The sequence below is a fragment of the Simochromis diagramma genome, unplaced genomic scaffold (genome assembly GCF_900408965.1).
Source record: "Simochromis diagramma unplaced genomic scaffold, fSimDia1.1 OVJJ01000302.1, whole genome shotgun sequence".
NCBI lineage: Eukaryota > Metazoa > Chordata > Actinopteri > Cichliformes > Cichlidae > Simochromis > Simochromis diagramma.
In genome coordinates this window covers 10,830,596-10,852,150 of record NW_024386792.1, presented here as the reverse complement: position 1 = coordinate 10,852,150, position 21,555 = coordinate 10,830,596, and the positions used below count along the sequence as shown (strand labels likewise).

General features: G+C 38.0%; 1 protein-coding gene across 1 annotated transcript; it reads left to right on the top strand.

Annotated features, from left to right (window-relative positions):
* The first annotated feature begins 16,952 nt into the window (after positions 1–16,952).
* Positions 16,953–18,661, top strand: LOC120729035. Its single transcript, XM_040024413.1, has 3 exons — positions 16,953–17,184; positions 17,326–17,712; positions 18,311–18,661. Exons 1-3 carry the CDS (start codon positions 17,109–17,111, stop codon positions 18,466–18,468), a joined length of 621 nt encoding a protein of 206 aa, XP_039880347.1. The 5' UTR covers positions 16,953–17,108; the 3' UTR covers positions 18,469–18,661.
* Positions 18,662–21,555: the final 2,894 nt, after the last annotated feature.

Below are 21,555 nucleotides of genomic sequence, written 5' to 3'. Positions count from 1 at the left end.
TGTTTGGAAAACCATTCTTCGTCTCTTTTGGATAGCCATTATGTGCACAATGCATGTACATATAAAATGTATCTAACATTTTAGTATTTGATGGCTTTTTAAATTAAAAACTGCCAAAAAATTCCATAATCATACAATTAACTTCAGTATTTTTTCTTTATAAAAATAAAAATGCTTTCTGACAATGATCCCGAGTGTTACTGTTTTTAAGATCCAGAAATTTCTCTTACTTAACATTTAAAAGATTTTAATGTATTTAAGCAATTGTATGTGTACAAAATTCTACTCAAATATTTACTACAAAAATAATACAACCTCATATTGGTTGTTTGTGACTCGATCATTAAAATTTATTTTAAACTGAACACAAGCACACATTCATTAGTTCATCAGTAAGTCATAGTTAAATTCCTTAATATACATATTTATCACACAAGTACTTACTGATTAGGATTCTTGTTCTGATGTTGCTGTATCTGTGAACATATTTGACCTGAACACTTTTATCCTCCTCCTTCCAGTGTTCCTTCTCAGTTCCACAGTAATAGAGACCCTCATCAGAATCAGAAATATTCATGATCAGCAGATCATACGATCCAGACAAGTTATTCTCTACAAAGTGGAAGCGGGCTAGAGAATTCAGTAGACTTTTTTGGTCGCTGATTTGTTCCCATGGATCTCCTTTTTGCTTTAAAACAAGAGGAGGCTGGTTTTCATTCGTACAATTTCTGTACCAAACAATATATTCTGTGATGTTCGTTGATGTTTTACAGTCACAATTCAGAGTGACGTTCCCTCCTGATCTCACTCTCAAATCCACCACTGATCCAGAAATCCAATGACCTCCTGTAATACAAACATAACAACATATAAGTGGCCAGTGTTTAAAACCACACCAAATGGTTGTAACTGTTGAGTAAAAAAGTTAATTTAGAATGTTATATATAATTAATTAAATAGTTTATTCTATAATAAATTGTATATTTAATTACCCATTCTAAATATTACCTAAAAGCAGAACAAGAACAATGTGAAGTCTATCCATGTTTGACGATGACATGCAGTAAAGAGACAGTAAAACCGGCCTAATTCTCAAATTTCATGACCTGTGCAGACTTTTCCATTAAAGGCAATGCTAGATGTGATTGGCTCGTTGAGTGGAACCTTTTGTTCTGTGGTTGTTTTCTGTGAATGTAATGGTATGCTGTGTTCTTTTTTTTAAGACGACAGTGTGTCAGACATTCACATTTCAGTCTTAACCATTAGGCACATGAAGAGTCTGATGTTTATGATGCAAAATGAGATAAACTTAGTAGCTTTCACAAAGAATGTGACTGGGATACGTGAAAACATGCCATAATCACCCATCCATCCATCCTAGTCATCAGTCTAAAAAACGCAAGCTAAATTTATTTTATTTATTAACTTGTGTTTTTGTTATTGTAAGAAGATTAGATTTTGTGCTTGTCACCGTTTCTGTGTGTGGAAAAAAAAAAGGCTATAGTTTGTCATATAGCACTGTGTTGCTAATTTAATTATATTTTGCTCTAAATGTAGAACATGTCAGGAGCATTGTTACACCTGAGATCATAAAACACAGCTGTATTTGGGTTATAACATTTTTACTAACATTTGATGATTAATCAATTTATTATTTAACATGTGTGTCATAACCAGTCAAATGTTTAGCATAAAGCCTAATAATTACCTGACTTGGGCTTTTATATCTTCACATGTAATCCTAGTTTTTTTTTTTTTTTTACTTCAGAAATAAAACAAAAGAAGACGCACAACAACAAAAAAGGTGGCACTTTATAGCACAGTCGGTAATGATGTGGTACTATTGGGAAAACAATGTGTAAATAAGGATATTATTAACACCATGTTTTTACCATGTCCATCCATCCAATTCTTTGTCCAAGTCAGGATTGCGGGGGAGCTGGAGCCTATCCCAGCTGCTGTAGAGTGGTATTTACCATGTAAGAACCAACATAATATCTGAGTAATAGCATTCAAAAATAGTTCTTACATCAGTTCTTTTGGTATCTATATTACATGTTTTTAATGTTTTTTTTTTGTATGAAATTGTTTCAGTCTACTGTAGATTAATCAGTGGCTCCCCTCTGCCACCCCCAGAGGTCATCCTCCTGTCTCAGGAAAAACAAGGCCATCACAGGAGACCAATTACACCTCGGCCACCACCTGTTTGACCTGCTGCCCTCTGGTTTGCACCTCAGGTCCACCAGGTTCCACACCTCCAGACTCACAAGTAGGTTCTTTTCCTGGGCCATTTGGACTGTTAACAAATACTATCCCCCCACACCCCACCCCTGCTCACTCACCTCACCAATCTGAGCCATGGTCTGAGTATCCTCATTACTCAAGCCACTCAAATATGGACTCTAAACTCAGTCCAAGTCCTTTGCACTACTTCCTGTCATGGTCAGGTGTGTGGAGAATGGAAAGAGAGGCAGACGAGTTGGTTGATGAGGAGGCAGGTGGATGAGTGGCGTGAAGCAGAGAGGCAGAAGAGTGAGCAGCCGAATATCATCGAGTAATGCCCACTCTCCGCTGTGGAGGCTTGGGTGCAGACGGGGCAGCAGGTGGAGGAGCGCCTGCTTCAAGGACCCCCCAGAGCCAGATGAGTCCTGTAGAAGATATGCTTATACTCCGGTATGAGTCATGGTTTCCACCTCAGCTTCCCCTCCAACAGGGAAAGCGCTGCCTGCTGCCGCTCATATAGTTTGAAGTCCACTGGTTCCATTCCGTGTTAGCAGCACGGGTCTCGTCGCTCTGTCAAGGTCGGATGTGTGGAGAATGAAAAGATAGGTCCCAAATGCAGGACTGCTAAGAAAGTGCCTGGTGTTTAAAGACGGATGACTGAGTGAACAGGAAAAACACGGAAAAACACATAGACTGACTAAAAAGGACTGGAAACAGGTAAGAACACAGCTGGAATGAATCTAACTAATGGAACACAGGAAGTAAAACTAAAAATAATGCACGCGACCAAAAGGTTATCAAAATAAAACAGGAAACACATGGGAAAATAAACAGTGACAAAAGTCCAAACTAAAAGCACTGTGTCAGCGACCCAGGTACCCTGACACTTCCAAGCCCTTTGTTCTCCACTGTGGGCCTTTCTCTTGTTTTTAAATATATACACATACACACATATATATACATACACACATATATATATATATATACATATATACATATATATATACATATATATATATACACACACATATACACACACATATATATATATAAAAAAAAAAAAACACCCAGCACGCCCCTGCGGGCGGTTTATCCTTCAAGCTCGGGTCCTCTACCAGAGGCCTGGGAGCTTGAGGGTCCTGCGCAGTATCTTAGCTGTTCCCAGGACTGCGCTCTTCTGGACAGAGATCTCCGATGTTATTCCCGGGATCTGCTGGAGCCACTCGCCTAGCTTGGGAGTCACCGCACCTAGTGCTCCGATTACCACGGGGACCACCGTTACCTTCATCCTCCACATCCTCTCGAGCTCTTCTCTGAGCCCTTGGTATTTCTCCAGCTTCTCGTGTTCCTTCTTCCTGATATTGCTGTCATTCGGAACCGGAATATATATATATATATATATATATATATATATATATATATATATATATATATATATATATGTATGTATATGTATGTATGTATGTATATATATGTATGTATATGTATGTATGTATGTATATGTATGTATGTATGTATATGTATATGTATATATATATATGTATGTATATATATATATTAGGGGTGCAACGATATTCGTATCGATATTGAACCGTTCGATACAGTGCTTTCGGTTCGGTACGCATATGTATCGAACAATACAACATTTGTAATTTATTTTATCAATTTTCCTTCTGACGATGCTGTCTGTGTTGAGCGCTCAGTGAATCTGCGTTCGACTACTCCGCCTAGGCTGCACTGTCGAGCGCAGATCCACTGAGCGCTCAACACAGACAGCATAGTCAGAAGGAAGAGCGCAGGGCAAGCTAGCAAGACAGAAGTTAAGCTCTCCTTTTAACATGGACCTCCCCCACTCTCATTCAGATCTGGCGTTTGGAATTATTTTGGTTTTCATGTGACGTATGACCCTGAAGGTAAGCGAGTCATGGACTAAAGTAAAACAGTATGTTGGATGTGCCATGCAATGCTCAATTACATTGGTGTGAACTAGTGTGTTAGCGCAGTTAGCTCGTTAACGTGTTGGCCGTGTAGCCCCATGCACGGAGCGATCGGCGGTAGCTCGTTAACGGAGATTTGCCGTGTTGTGGCGTTAAGGTCATTTCAACGAGATTAACCTGAAAGCACTAGTGGGAACACAACGAATATGACTGCACATTTACGCCGACATCATCCTAGTGCAAAGACAAAAACAACAAGCATGCTACTAACTTTAGCCGAGTCATTTAGACAGCTGTTAGCACATGATTCTCCTTATGCTGCTGAGAATATAGCCCAGAAGAAGCGGATAGTATAGCTTTTATTTTGGAAAGAGACATTTCTCTGTAATAAACTCTCTTTTCCAAAGATGAGTGATTCCTCAATCAGATACAGGGGCTACCAAAATCTATCTCTGCCCTGCCCGTCGGGCTATTGTAGGAAAAATATATGTCAATGCTTTTGCATTCTGTCAGAAATGTAGCTGGGTAATTATGTCATTGGCATCGGTGAGCCACAGTCAATATGTGACATATTGAAGTTGCGTTTGAATTTGCGCTTGTTTTTTTGCTTTCACTTTGCAATCGTGCGAACTGTGTATAGAGAGCGACAGCACTGATCTGTGAGTGATGATAATTTGTGCACCAATTCCTCTGACATCGTCTTATTAATCGTTAGCTTACTATGCAAACATGACAAGTGAAATCTCCCGCAGCAAGCTTAAACATGTGAGAGGTTGATCGCGCAGAGAATCGCTGAGCTTATGTGAGTGAGCGTGTAAAAGCATTTCAGTTCTGCTGAGCCAAATAAGACAGGTCAGGGTGAAGAAGTGACAGCCAAAGAAAAGCTTACCACAAAATGGAGAAGTTATGACAAATCAGACTATAAGGCAAAAAGAAAGTGCAGCTTTATGGTTTCATGGACAAAAGAATTTCTGTGGCTGCAATATGATGAGCTAAATAACCAGGGCTGCACATAAGTGGTCCGCAGGTGCGCATTCGCTGTCAAAATAAAAAACACGCACAAGGGTTAGGGTTAAATTTAAAAACTGTACTTTTGAGTTAAAATATATATTTATAATTTTAATAAATGACAAATTAAAAATGCATGAACATTTTTTTGTATCGAAAAAATATCGAACCGTGACACCAAAGTATCGAACCGAACCGAGAATTTTGTGTATCGTTGCACCCCTAATATATATATATATATATATATATATATATATATATATATATATGTATATTTCTCCTGTTTGTTATTTACTCCCTCTTACTATTTATATTTTATTCCTGCACAGTTTGTCACGGCGGGCTGCGCCGATGTGTAGATGAGGTAGACCCAAAAGCACAGTGGAGACAGAACTAAGTTTCCAAAAATAAAGCGGGCCTTTACTGTGGCTGATGGCATGAGAACAACTCTAGAGACACACTGAAACTGGGAAAACTAAGGGGACTAAGAACACTGTGTAAACTAAAAGACTATGACACTCTGTGAAAGAACTATGAAAAACTATGAACACAGAGTAACTAGGAATGCTATGAAACACAGTGAAACAAAGAGGGAAAACTATGAAATCTGTGGCGAGGATAACAGACGATCTGACAAAGAACAGTAAGAGACAAAGGACTTAAATATACACATGAGGTGATCAGGGGGAGTGGAGACACACGAGGAAACAGCTGACTAGGATGAACATAATGATGCACAGGAAATGTAAACCCAAACACAAAGATATGAAAACTGGACTTTCAAAATAAACAGGAAAACATGACAAGAAGCTGGCATGACACGAACTTGACAACATTAACCAGGCAGGCAAGAAACATGACCAATAACACCCAATAAACAACAAGATGAACTTTAACACAGGGGAAGAAACAAAGGACTAACAGCAACCTAGAAATTGACTGAATGAGCTAAACTGAAACTAGAACACAAATGAATACAAAATGACACACTAACAACCCACATACTGGGTCACATGACCCAGTACCATGACACAGTTGGTGTGGAGCACGCATAATTACATTGTACATCTACAGTACAATGACAAAAAAGGGTTTTTCTATTCTTCTCTAACATTCATAATTAAAAAAATATATACAAAATATGAAACCACAGTTCCATGCACGAAGTATTGTTTTATTTTTCAAATTTCATTACAGTGTTCCCTTGTTTATCGTGGGAGTTACGTTCTAAAAATAACCCACGATAGGTGAAATCGTATCGTGAAGTAGCCAGCTTTATTTATTTATTTTTACAATTTTTATAGATGTTTTAAGGCCGCAAAAGTTGTCACTACACACTTTATACACTTTTAGACAGGAATGAACATTTTCACAGTTTTCTCTCTTGCTTAAACGCTCCCAAAGTTCAAACCTTCATAGAAAAGCAAGTCCAGTATTATAGAATGAAACCAAAGAGCAAACCCTGTTTTCAGGTCCAGAACATGGGAATAGAACAGCTGCGAGAGAATTCAACATTAATGAATCAAGCAAGTGGAGGAAGCAAGAAGAATCAGTTGAGTAAAGTTTGACTTATCTGACTGTTTTGTTTTGCTTAATGCGCCTTATAATGCGGTGTGCCTTATTGTCCAAAATATATGGTAACTTCTACCTTCCTTTAGCATGTCCAGAAGTCCAACTTTTTGTGCGATGGTTAGCATCTTCCTTTGCCTTTTTGGAACTACCGCAGGTGCCTTTTTACGGTGCAAAACGTTTCGTCGATATTGTTGTGTTCGTTTGGGAGAAAACTTACAAACATACAGTACAGCACTTCAGAGTCACACTACTAGCGATCGAAGATTTATGTAAATTTGACAAGCTGAGCGCATTTTGTACTGACAGGAGACACGACACAGAGGAGATTAATTGACAATGGTCTGAAGCCAATCAAGACCCAGAACACAATACGCTGTTAAAAAAAAGCATGCAAAATTGCACCAAAAAAAATCCGCGAAACAGCGAGGCTGCAAGAGGTGAACTGCGTTATAGGAAGGGACCACTGTACTTAGAAATTTCTAACACAGTGTTTATGACCCTGCTCTAGTTGTCACAGGGTATTTAAGTGTGGAATTTGTTTACAATTGTATGTTTGTTATTTAAACTACTAATTAGACAAAATAAACAAAATAAAAATGAACTACAAGGAGCATCAGACCACAAATACAATCACACTCTAGTATGTTAACTGCATCAACAGATAACATTACATCTCTGCTTTGGTAAACTACTTCTGTTTCTGTTTAAATTCTGTTTTTTGTTTAGTAAATGTTTCTTTTTTCAGCTGTTAAGTTATTCAATTAAAATATATAATTACACATTTTACTCAGGGAGAAGCAAAAATGTAATGTATAAAGCTAAAACTATTTAGATTTTGCTATTATAATTGCTTAAAAATATATAAATGAACAACAATAAAAAAAACGAGACAAATGATACAAATTGTTTTGCATGTATATACCAATGATCCAAAGTATGAACATTCACAGATAAGATGCATAACTTTAATTTACTGGCATCAACATCTAGTACTGGCACCTAGAGATTCTGATATGATGCCTAAACAGGACAGCGAGGAGATTGTGGTTTAGGCTATGTGCACACAGTCAGGTCACTACAGTATTCACTCATTTATAGATGAGGGGAAAAGCAAAGGACCTACTGTCAATCCTTGCGGATTATTAAAGTTGGTTTAACAAACATAATTCATTATGCATAATTGAATGAAACAAAGTTAAATCTAGACCCTAGAGGTGTTGATAGCAGAATAGGTACAGAAATCAGAACTATGCATTATCTTCTTCTTTGATTTCTGTGTTGCTTGACTGGTTTCCACTGTAGCATAAAAGACATCTTCATCCTGTGAACGGACATTTGTTATTTACAGTCAGGACAGTAGCCAAATGCTCCAATGCTTGACAGTGATAATGTTCTTTAAGTCTTTATATTGACATTTAAATCTGGCAACCAGAATTTTAAGCCTCAAAATAAAAAGAGCTAGTGTATTACATATTGTTAAAAAAACAGAAACTTTGTTAGCGCCCACAGTGTTAGATAATTACATTTCCAAACTTCCATTCATTTGAATTTTTTTTTGAGAAAGTCATTGCTCATCAGTTACTTTGACTGGTTGAGCGACATGGGATGCTTGTTAAATTCCAATTTAGTTATTGAGAGAAACACATCACTTCTCTGTGATATTTAAAAAAAAAAAAATTTATGTCTTATTTTCTGTCTTTTATGTGAAGCACTTTGGTATACCGTTTGTTTTTAAATTTGCTCTATAAATAAAGTTGTATTGTATTGTATAACTTGGTAAAAGGTAAATTTCCTTTTTGTCTGAACACTTTTTCACCAATAATTGAGCTAGTCTGATTGACAGATTTGGAACAGAGTGGACATCTCTGGCTCTATTCTCATTTGGTTCTCATCATATTCATCTGACATAAAATTAATATAAATCCCAATTTGTCCTCTCCTGTGCCCCTTGTATGAGGGGTCACTCAAAGCTAAATTCGTGGACCAGTTTTGTTCTCAGTTTATACGTTATCCATGGGATATGTAATTATTAGCTGCAAAGCCATCTCCTATCATTGCTATGCTAGTGATACAAAGCTGTACTTTTTTGTTAAGCTTAACAACCTTGATAGCTTCTCCAATCTCAGTGAAAACTTCATTGCGATTTTTTTTATAGATTAGCTTTTACTTAATCTTTTACCCATTATTTTTCTTTATAGTTCACATCTAATATGTGTATAGAATTATTTATGTCAGAATTAATGTAAGACAATGTATTTAAATATATATTTGTACAGTGGGACATGATCACTTATATTTAATATGTTATTGTATCCAAACTGCGAAGCACTTTTTAACTGTGTGTATGTTTTAAAGGACTAAAAGTACAAATAAAGTTTTTTTTAATCACTATCATTAATAGTATTGATTAAATAATAAATATATGTCAGTCAAAAAGGAAATGAAGTCATTGGTTTGGGTTACCATTGAAGGAAATGGATAGGACACTGTTCATGATTAGTTCTTGTTAAAGAGAATTCACAATAATTTTTACATACTAGTGTGTCATCAAGCACAATTGCCAAGTAGATTGCTGCCATTACAAATGCCATATGTAGAATAAAAAAAAAGAGAAATAATTATGAAAAAATTATCTGTGCTATTACAGAAATTGAATATGAATGTAATTTACCTGATTTCTTCTTGTTTGCTTGCTGGTTTCAGGTCTTTGGTGATAAACTTTCAGCCACAGAAATTATTATACAACATCATTAGGCAACAACATCCAACATTACTATGGGATTAAAAATACTCTTAGATTTTGATCAATAATTTGAGATTATAAACTGAGTATATCAAAAACCTCAGTGATGTAGTGAACTGATGATGGACTAATTGAATACAAGTACAATTTATAGTAATTACCTGTTTTCTGGCAATAGTGATGGACAAGAAGCGAGACAAGAAGAGAGGGGAGAATGGCAAAAGTTGGACACAGGACAAAGAGCAGTTTCCAACACATGGTGCAATCTTCAACCTGTGGAGTCCTCTCATGGGTTGAAGTTGTATCACTGGCATCTTAATTGTTCACAAACATGTTTCAGTTAGGTATGAGTATATTTATGATACTTCTCTTTTACACAAAACTCAAACATTAGTACCCTGTCAGTCTAGTTTCAAAAGAATTATGCCATGTCAATAAAAAAATATTTGTCTGCTTGTAAACAATTCTTTTTTCTGTAATAACGATCTAACTTAGCCATTTTGTAAACACTGCACAGTATGTCCTATCTGCAGAGTAATCAATTGGATATATATGCAACATGTGTTTAACATTTTAATATTAAGGGATTTTTAAAATAAAAATTGCCAAATAGTTACCAAAAGGTTGATTCTGTTCATCTGAGTGTTACTTTTTAAGATACAAATTTGGTTTCCTTTTTTTTCGTCACATTGTGGGTTTCTTTGAAAAAATAACCATATTGATCAATCATGGTATATTACTCTTCCCTTACAGTAAAAAATTGAAAATCAAGAGCAAGTTGACTTGATTTATGTTGGTTTTCTGTATTATTGTGAAGCACTTTGGTGTGCCTTCGGGTTTTTAAATGTGCAATATAAATAAAACTGTATTGTATTGTATTGTATTATTAACTTCACTTTTGTCCTTTATAAAAATGCTTTCTGAAAACGATCCTGACTGTTATTTTCTGTTAAGATACAGATAGTTTGCTTTATATTGGTCACCCTGTTGTTCTCTTTGAAAAAGAAAACTACTGAGCAATCAGATATATTACTCTGACATAATAGTGTATGGTTGAACTCACTTAAATATACCGAATTTGACTTTATAATGGTCATTTGTCACTTCATCATTAATAAATAAATAATTCTCTACTGAACACCTGAGAACACTTCCCTATAATGTTAATTGCTAAGTCATGGATATATTCCTTTAGATCATTGAAAAAAAAATCAGATGAGTACTTACTGATTAAGATTCTTGTTGCGATACTGGCATATCTGTGGTCATATCTGACCTGAACGCTTGTGCCATCTACCCACTGTTCCTTTTCAGTTCCACAGTAATAGAGGCCCTCATCAGAATCAGAAATATTCATGATCAGTAGATCATAGGATCCAGAGGACTGATTCTTTATAAAGTGGAAGCGTAATAGAGAGTTCACTGAAATTGCTCGGTCACTGATTTTTTTCCATGCATCTTCTTTTAGTTTCAGAACAAGAGGAGGCTGATTTTCATGGGTACAATTTCTGTACCACACAATATATTCCTCAGGTAATGCTTCACAGTCACAATTCAGAGTGACGTTCTGTCCTGATGTCACTGTCAAATCCACCACTGATCCAGAAATCAAATGACCTCCTGAAATACAAACACAAAACCATGCCAAATGCTTTTTTAACTGTTAAATACAAAATTTAATTTTGATTGTAAATATAATCAATTAAATAATGTATTGTTTAATACCTAAAAGCAGGACAAGAACAACGTGAAGTCTATCCATGTTTGATGATGATCTGCAGTAAAAAGACACTAAAGCTTGCCTGACTCTTGAATGTCATGGTCTGCGCAGACTTTTCCATTAAAGGTAATGCTTGCTGTGATTGGCTCGTTGAGTGGAACCTTTTGTTCTGTGGTTGTTTTCTGTTGACGTTACTGTTGTAACAGTATACAATTTTTTTTGTGTTCAAGATGACAGTGTGTCAGATATGTACTTTTCAGTCTTAACCATTAGAGCATGAACAGTCTGATAACAAATTGGCAAAGAAAACATGCAAACATCTTTTAAATTCCTGATGCTGATCAACAATAAGATTAATCCACCCAATATTCAGTCTAGGAAAGAGCAAGCAAAATATATTTGTTTAGCACTGCTCAATGACATGACTCACAAAATCTTTTACCAATTCACACCACAATTACAGATTTAAAAGCAACACAAAATTAAAAATAGAACAAATACAACATGACAAATTGTCAGTTTTTCCACTAGGGACAAGCAGAAATCAATCAATGACATGTGATTTCATTGAGCAGTGATAATCCCAGCTCCCAGTGATTCATCTCCCAAGAGCGATTATGTGCAAAGGCCAATGCTCTCTCTCCAAAATTGCTCCACAGTTTTCCTAAACAGAAAGGAGAATGAAAGGTAAGTTTCTACCAAGGGTTGCTAAGACAAACCTTTACTCATGAGCCAGGATTTTATTGGACATTTAATGATCCAACATTGACTGAAGCTCAGCCACTCCTCTAAATATGGTTTGATTGTTGCAGCTTTTAGGCAGGGATGACTCCGAGAGTTGCTTTCTCACTGCATATGCTTTATTTCACAATCAGATCGATAACAAAAACATACAGCAGCTCCTCTCCAACTCCTAGCCCTTCGCTGTGGTGGAAAAAGAACTCCAATCCCCTTCAAGGAACATACATACAAAAGAGTTTTCCTGACACACCAATGGGGCGTTCAATGCAATCTTGTAAATATGAGGACTCTGGCAGAATAACAGTTCAAATGAAAAATACACCAGAACAAACAAGCAAACAAAAAAAGAAGTGTGGGGTACCTTTGAACCAATGAACAAAGTATAACAATTTATACTTTTTAACATAACCCGGCCCCGTCAATATGTGTATCTCTCACATGATGCATGCTCAATCATCCAGGTAAGGAAATCCCAAATAGTTCATTCTTTTCATCTGCAAATAGTGTTTTCATGGAAGAAATGTTTTGTCACTCATCCAAGTGGCTTCTTCAGTCTCAGCTGACTGCAGGTTTCCACAGCCTTTGTTGTAAACAGTGCATTTGCACAATGACTGAAACTACCACTGAATGAACAACTTCACCACTGAATGAACAATGGGCCGTGAGGTCAGTTTCATGATCAGTAATATACAAATTGTCATGACCACTAATCAACAACCACTGATCAAAGACTACTGATTAATGACAATTGATCAGTGGCCATGAATACCATTCATAGAGAGTTGGGGAATGGATGCAGTCAAAGCATTGTATTTTTTTTTTTTTTTTTTTGCCTGTCCCGTTTGGCTCTTTTGCCATCAGAATTATTGTCTAAAGGCAAAGAAAGATGCCCAACGGATTTACTTTACCAAATTGACCATCCCAGCCTTGCCATAATGGTCTATTTGATTCATCTTTTATTGTTTATTTTATTTTCACTTGCTGAATACGGGACAGACTTGACTGGGGGAAAGAAGGGGAGAAAGAAAGAGGGAAAGAGAAACAGCTGAGAAGAGGGACGGGGGAGAAGGGCAAAAAACAAAAACCAACAGAATGAGCAGAAAAAAAAAAGAAAAAGAAAATGCATATATCAATCACCTGGATCACCTGTTGAGAAAGAAAAAAGAAAACAAGCAGAAGAGAACAAGAGTAATAGAATAAACAACATCACAATGATATATGGGAATATGACAGTAAATACTAAATATTAAACATTATTGTGCAGCACATAAGATCAACAGAACACAGTGTGCTTTGAGGTAGGAGCCAAAAAGGGTGTAGTTTGTGTGTGTGATCACCCGTGTGTACACCTGTGAGCATGGACGCGCTTGTTTTTTAAAAGGTTCCTTCATGTAATGATCTGCTAGAGGGTGTGGGGAGCCACAGCCCCGACCTCCAGGGCATGAAGCAGGTATGGAGGAGATCAAAACTCCAGACATCCAGAGGCCCCCAGAACACAAGAGACCAAGGAAGACCAACAGAGGGGCAGCCGCACCACTGTCCCAGAAAGAGCTGAGAGTCCCAGATGAGGGTTCACTCAGCAGCTGCGGAGCAGAAGCCAGGGGGAGTTGCAGTGACGCACCCGTGAGCTCCGCCGGCAGCCAGCTGTGCCAGAGTGACCGAGCCCCAGGCCGAGAGGCCAGAGGCACCCCACCTCCAAAGTGGCCCGAGCGAGCCCCAGGCTCCAGGCCCCGATAAGCGGCCGCCAAGGAGTGAGCCGGTGTGTACCTGGATGCCCATCCCCGGACACAAAGAACCACCAACGCACCGACACCTGAGGGAGTCCGCCACTGGCAGGGGAAGTGGTGGTGGGGGGAGATAGGCCTCCATACCTTGGAGGGCCTGAGATGTCCCCAGAGAGGTGGCGTCTGATACCCAACCTGACATATAGACACAGACATACAGGCACACACAGACACAAACATCCATTCCCACCCTCATGCTCTCATATGCACTTACTCCACACTCAACCAAGGTGGAGACAGACATAAAGAGACGCTGTACACACGATCACACTCCCCAAGCGTACTCTACGAACCGGGTCTAGGTACCCTTGCCCCTGGAGGGGGGAACTGCACCCAGACCCAGGTGGTGTTACCCTTTTCCCTGCGGTGGGGAGAGGCAGACCGCCCCGACTCCGCAGCAGCAGGGAGGCCCCACACTCCAGACCGCAGTCGGACGGCCAACTCCTCCTAGCCCCCCCGCTCCAGCAGGCCGCAGAGAATGGGGGTGAGAGAAGACTCCAAACCTCCCTCCACCCGCTCATTGTAGTGTTGATGCATGTGTGTTCTAAGGTGTCAAAGCATTGTAAAATGGTGAAACAAGTAACCTTAGGTCCTCTACTCGACTCATTCGTTTTGCAGATAAGTGCTCCCCTTGTTCTATGCTCAAACCAGCATTCCTCGTTGTGCAGGATGTGCACATTGTCATTACTGAAAGAGTGGCTTGTAGGTGTAAATAGACTGATAGGCTAGGACAGGATAGACTAGATGACCCCCATTACTTATAGAAATCTCATAGTCTCAGAAGGCTAACCTGTCACTTTTCATAGCCTCTCTGGTGAATTTGACGTGCTGGTTCACCGAGTTAATGTGATTAGTGAATTGCGGTATGTCCTGCGATTTGATTTTCACCCAGGTGTCATCCACATACCTGAACCAATGACCAGTGGTTTTTCAGGGTAGGATAACAGAGCCTTCTTTTCCACATCTTCCATGTACAAGTTGGCCACAATGTGTGAAACTGGGGAACCCATGGCACAACGTGCAATGCTACAGTAACTTTTATACAAGATGATTTCAAGCAGGCAACCAAAAACAGCAATCCATGTAAGCCTCTGACTCCGACAGCTATGACATCAGTAGTTTGTCAAAAAAAAGAAGAAGAAAAAAGAACAGAGCTTATATTGCAAACAGTGCTAACCATTACATAAGATGCAATATATCTATACCTGGTGTTTAAATATGTTATACAACAGGAGGTATCTTAGTATGTATGTGTTAATTCTCAAAAACTCTGGGGCCTGTGTGTTGTAAAGTCTCATGTTAAAATGCCCAAGGTTACTGCAGAAATGACTAAGTTCTGCAGTAACATTTTTGTTTCTGTGTTGAAAGCTTTTACAAATCCAATTACCAATTTAAAATGTTTTTGTTGTCAATTCATGAACACTAGTCAACTAATTAGTGATGAAAGAAACACTGTAAATGAGACTCATTCAGAGGGAAGTGCAACCTCATTAGGTCTAATGTCTGTTTTTTCTGTATAAGCATTCAAGGCTTCATGCTTGGATAATAGTTAACTCTTGAAGAAAGTGATTTTCATGAGCCTAGTTTTTGTTTGTAGCCACAAGCGGATCTGTTTGTCAGGTAACTGATACTCATGTCGGTGTGGAATTCCTGTATAGCTTAATGATCACACAGACTACATTTCATGATGGCTGAGGTCTTTTTCGAACTTCATTTCAAATATTATTAATAATACAATATTAACAATTAAAAAAAAAATATATATATATATATATATATAGCAAAATGTATATATAATTACTATCTTGTGTAGTTAGTTCATGATTTTAATGCTAAGAAATGCTTGATACAGAGTGCCAAAGACCCTGCACCAACTGACAGAAGGAATTTTGTTATAAATAAGAACAAAAAACTCTCAAGTGTAGCATATATTTCATGTACGTGTTCCTTTTCATGTTTATTACTTATACTACTAATTATACCACAAAACAACAGACACTGCAAACAGTGTCAAATCACAAATAAAATCACATTTTAGTATTCAATTCAAATTTATTTACATGGTGCCAAACAAAACAACTGTCACCTCAGGGCACTTTATATCGTAAGGTAAAGACGCTTCTATAATGCAGAGAAAACACAAAAAAATCAGATCACCTTCAATGAGCAAGCACTAATGTAGGCAGGCGAAATTCCCCTAACAGGGAAAAAGCTCCAGCAGAACCAGGTTCAGGGATGGGGAGCAATCTGGCACAACCAGTAGGATACAAGGTGAGGAAGACAGGAAAAAAGATTAATAATAACAAATGACTAAATGCAAAGTACAAACACAGAGAGTGAAAAAAGTTTAGTTAAGAAGAAACACTCCAGCAGCACAGGCCTATTGCAATGTTGCAAATAATCAAGTTGCTTCATCTTTCAGTGAGGTAACTTCTCCATAACGGCGAAAGGCCAGCGCTTGTCAATTCTTGTGGTAAAGCTAATAATGCTGACATATTCACAACATGAAATACTGTTAAATCTATATGCCAGAGGTGTTGATAGCAGAATAGGTGCAGATGTCAGAACTATAGGTTATCTTCTTTGATTTGTGTGCTGCTTGACGGGTTTCCACTGTAGCATAAAACACATCTTCATCCTGTGAGGGGACATTTGTTGTTTACAGTCATAATCAGATGCTTAGCACTCACTCACATTTTTCTGGTCAGAATTACGAAGGTGAAGCCTCACGTTTGTAACAACCAGCATTTTCCCTTTTAATAACAAAACCCTCCCTAGATCCCATCATTTAAAAAAATCTTGAGATCACTCTTCTATCGTTCCTTCTCTTGGATCGGTTAAGGAAAACAATATTTAATAAATTCCAATCTGGGTACTGAAAGTCGCAAAATACTTCATGAAAGCTACAGCCCAAAATAATGCAACACTGAAAGCTAGCTTTGTTGTGGCTGGAGAAATGGCCCAAGTTTCAAAGTATTTCTTGGAGGGTGCATTTTTTAGGTGCTGCATGCCAAAGGTGAGCAGGTAAGGCCCAAACATTACACTTGCTACATTCTTTTTGAAAGCTATAAATTTACAGTTGTGTATTTTTTCATAATACACATCAGACAATTGAAGTGTGCAACTGTCAAGACTGCAAAAAACACAACCGAGGGTAACGCTATGTTCCTAGTAACTTAATACAGAGACGTTTTTGACTGACACTCTACTTAAGTATCATCTGGAAAAAAAAACTTTGCTCTTGATGTCTAGACAGTCACAAAACATCACACCAATAGAAAACAACCACAGAATGAACGGTTTCATTCAACTAGCCAATCACGACTTGCATTTCCTTAAATGGAAAAGTTTGTGCAGGCAACACCCAAGAGTCAAGAAAGATGCCAGTTTTAGTGTCTTTTTGCTGCAAGTCATCAAACATGGAGAGGCTTCACACCCTTCTTGTCCTTCTTTTAGGTAATACTTTAGTACTTTTAATAAACAATTTATTATACTGATTCTCTTTGGCAATCTACATTCACTTCTGTACTCAACAGCTACAAGCATTTAGTATGATAAAAAACACTGCCGACATTTGCTGTTGTGTTTGTATTTCAGGACATCGTTGGATTTTTGGATCAGTAGTGAATGTGACAGTGGGATCAGGAGAAAACATTACTCTGTACTGTGACTGTAAAATATTGACTGATGAAATTATTATGTGGTACAGAAACTGTACACATGAAAATCAGCCTCCTCTTGTTCTAGAAAAAGAAAAGGATCCATTCAAACCCACCAGTGGCCGTGCAACTCTAGTGAATTTGCTACCTCGCTTCCATTTTGTAGAAAACCAGTCCTCTAGTTCCTATGATCTACTGATCATGAATACTTCTGATTCTGATGAGGGCCTCTATTACTGTGGAACTGAGCGGTCACAATCAGTTGGTGGAAATAAACACAAATATATTTACGGATATAGCAATGCTACAACACGGATCCGATTCAGTAAGTACTCTTCTATTCTTCAATTTTTTTTTAAATAATGCCTTTGCCTATGACAAATAAGAGAGTGTGCTCTTGTATTTAGTGGAAATTATATTCGATGGTGCAACATAACCCTCTTGAGGTTGCACCGGGCTTAAACTACATATACAGTAATAGAATATGTATATAAATATGGTTTATTTGAACAAGTTGAAAGTCAAAAGCAAAACGACTTGTGCTAGACAGTAAAATGAAGGAGGCTAGAAGGAAAAATGCAGATGCTAATTATGTGATTATTTTATTATTTTTGCTATTTTAATTTTAAAAAGCCATCAAATACTAAAATTTTAAATACATTTTATACACATGTGCAGGTTAAATACCCCACGGATAGCTGCACTGCTGTGCATTGTGCACATAATGGCAATGTTGACTCATTATTAGCAAAGAAGAACTTTTTATGAAAAACACCTTTGTGGTATAAAAGCAGAAAAAAATGGTTGCTATGTGTTTAATCTCTTTAAATAGCTGTTATCTGGTACTGCTGTATGAGATTTGTGTAAAAGAGAAGTATAAAAATATACACAGAGCTAACTGAAACCGTTTGTGAACAATTTAGAGGCCAGTGAACAAATTTCAACTGATCACCCAACTCTACAAGACTGCAGCATATGTTGGAAGCTGCTGTTCATCCTGTGTCCAACTTTTGCTGTTCTGTCCTCTCTACTTGTCTCCCTTCTTGTTCATCGCCTCTGCCAGAAAACAGGTAAATACTAAATGAAGTAGTTTTATTCACTGGATCCTTTACTTAATTCCATGACTTAGTTTTATGATTGGTTCTATATGCAATATCAATTTTTTTTCTGAAGTCTAAAAGGACTTTTAATTACACAATAAAGCTTCACATACAATTGCTACTAAAGTCATTTGTAATGTTAGATGTTATTGTTTAATAATGTTGTATTCCTTTTTGTGGCTAAAAGATGATCAGCCCAGATTTGAAACCAGTGGGCAAACAAGAAGGAATCAGGTAAATTACATCAGTATCAAATTTGATTTTTATATGTGTATTGTTTTAGATTATTTTTTAGTCACTTTCATAATTCATTCCCTCTCAATTTTTTCTTTCCCTAAACAAACCAAATGTACAGGGTGGGCCATTTATATGGATACACCGTAATGACATGGGAATGGTTGGTGATATTGAAGTCCAAACAAAGAGAAACTTGTAAATAACTCATGAAAGAATAATACGTTGAAACCAAGCACACCATTGTTTTTCTTGTGACATTAACAATAAGTTTGATGTGTCACATGGCCCTCTTCCTATTGAAAAAACAAAAGTTGTATCCAAGATGGCCGACTTCTAAATGGCCACCATGGTCACCACCCATCTTGAGGAGTTTGCCCCCTCACATATACTAATGTGCCACAAACAGAACTTTAATATCACCAACTGTTCCCATTTTATTACGATGTATCCATATAAATGGCCCACCCTGTATAATGTCTGCAGTGAGTTATATGTATATGCAATATATGCAGACTTTGTATCTCTGATAATTACTCATCATAAACAGCATTCTATGTATTTTCTGCAGCAACAATCCAAAATAATAATTTGACATTATATTAACTTCTGTACCTACTTACAGTGGGGCAAAAAAGTATTTAGTCAGCCACCGATTGTGCAAGTTCCCCCACCTAAAATGATGACAGAGGTCAGTAATTTGCACCAGAGGTACACTTCAACTGTGAGAGACAGAATGTGAAAAAAAAATCCATGAATCCACATGGTAGGATTTGTAAAGAATTTATTTGTAAATCAGGGTGGAAAATAAGTATTTGGTCAATAACAAAAATACAACTCAATACTTTGTAACATAACCTTTGTTGGCAATAACAGAGGTCAAACGTTTACTATAGGTCTTTACCAGGTTTGCACACACAGTAGCTGGTATTTTGGTCCATTCCTCCATGCAGATCTTCTCGAGAGCAGTGATGTTTTGGGGCTGTCGCCGAGCAACACGGACTTTCAACTCCCGCCACAGATTTTCTATGGGGTTGAGGTCTGGAGACTGGCTAGGCCACTCCAGGACTTTCAAATGCTTCTTACGGAGCCACTCCTTTGTTGCCCGGGCGGTGTGTTTTGGATCATTGTCATGTTGGAAGACCCAGCCTCGTTTCATCTTCAAAGTTCTCACTGATGGAAGGAGGTTTTGGCTCAAAATCTCACGATACATGGCCCCATTCATTCTGTCCTTAACACGGATCAGTCGTCCTGTCCCCTTGGCAGAAAAACAGCCCCATAGCATGATGTTTCCACCCCCATGCTTCACAGTAGGTATGGTGTTCTTGGGATGCAACTCAGTATTCTTCTTCCTCCAAACACGACGAGTTGAGTTTATACCAAAAAGTTCTACTTTGGTTTCATCTGACCACATGACATTCTCCCAATCCTCTGCTGTATCATCCATGTGCTCTCTGGCAAACTTCAGACGGGCCTGGACATGCACTGGCTTCAGCAGCGGAACACGTCTGGCACTGCGGGATTTGATTCCCTGCCGTTGTAGTGTGTTACTGATGGTGACCTTTGTTACTTTGGTCCCAGCTCTCTGCAGGTCATTCACCAGGTCCCCCCGTGTGGTTCTGGGATCTTTGCTCACCGTTCTCATCATCATTTTGACCCCACGGGATGAGATCTTGCGTGGAGCCCCAGATCGAGGGAGATTATCAGTGGTCTTGTATGTCTTCCATTTTCTGATGATTGCTCCCACAGTTGATTTTTTCACACCAAGCTGCTTGCCTATTGTAGATTCACTCTTCCCAGTCTGGTGCAGGTCTACAATACTTTTTCCTGGTGTCCTTCGAAAGCTCTTTGGTCTTGGCCATGGCGGAGTTTGGAGTCTGACTGTTTGAGGCTGTGGACAGGTGTCTTTTATACAGATGATGAGTTCAAACAGGTGCCATTCATACAGGTAACGAGTGGGGGACAGAAAAGCTTCTTACAGAAGACGTTACAGGTCTGTGAGGGCCAGAGATTTTCCTTGTTTGAGGTGACCAAATACTTATTTTCCACCCTAATTTATGAATAAATTCTTTACAAATCCTACCATGTGAATTCATGGATTTTTTTTTCACATTCTGTCTCTCACAGTTGAAGTGTACCTCTGGTGCAAATTACTGACCTCTGTCATCATTTTAAGTGGGGGAACTTGCACAATCGGTGGCTGACTAAATACTTTTTTGCCCCACTGTATACATCATACCCTGTGTAGACATTAAAAAAAAATCTTCCCTGGTATAGTGCCATGAAATTAGACTGTGAGCAACAAAATCCAGCAATGATACATAAATACTTATATACACACGTAAGATGTGAACTACAGTGAATAATTTTAGGTGGTTAAGATTACTTTAAAGCTACCTGCTAGAAATGGTAGCCAAGTACTCACTGTGGAAGGAGGGAGGAGATTATTAAACATAACAGAAAAGTACAGCTGTCTGGGTTAGGGTTAGGGTCGTCAGCATAGCAATGATAGGAAAATGACACAGGGGTAACTTATAAACTGAGCACAGAAGCGATCTAAGGATTGAGCCTTGAGGGACCACATCTATACAGGGTGGTTTATATTAATAACATACAGCTATTTATTTAAATTTGGTAATGTCTATCAAATCAATATGAATAGCATTTGAGAGCAGTGTCAGAGATGCCAACCCAGTTTCATAATCTGTCAATCAAAATAGCATGACTATTGGTGAAAAACTGTGCACCTGAGTCAAATGGAATATTTGACTTTATCCAAACTCAAAAGAATATTGTTAGTAATTTTTAGTAATATTGTTTCAGTGTTTCAGTAC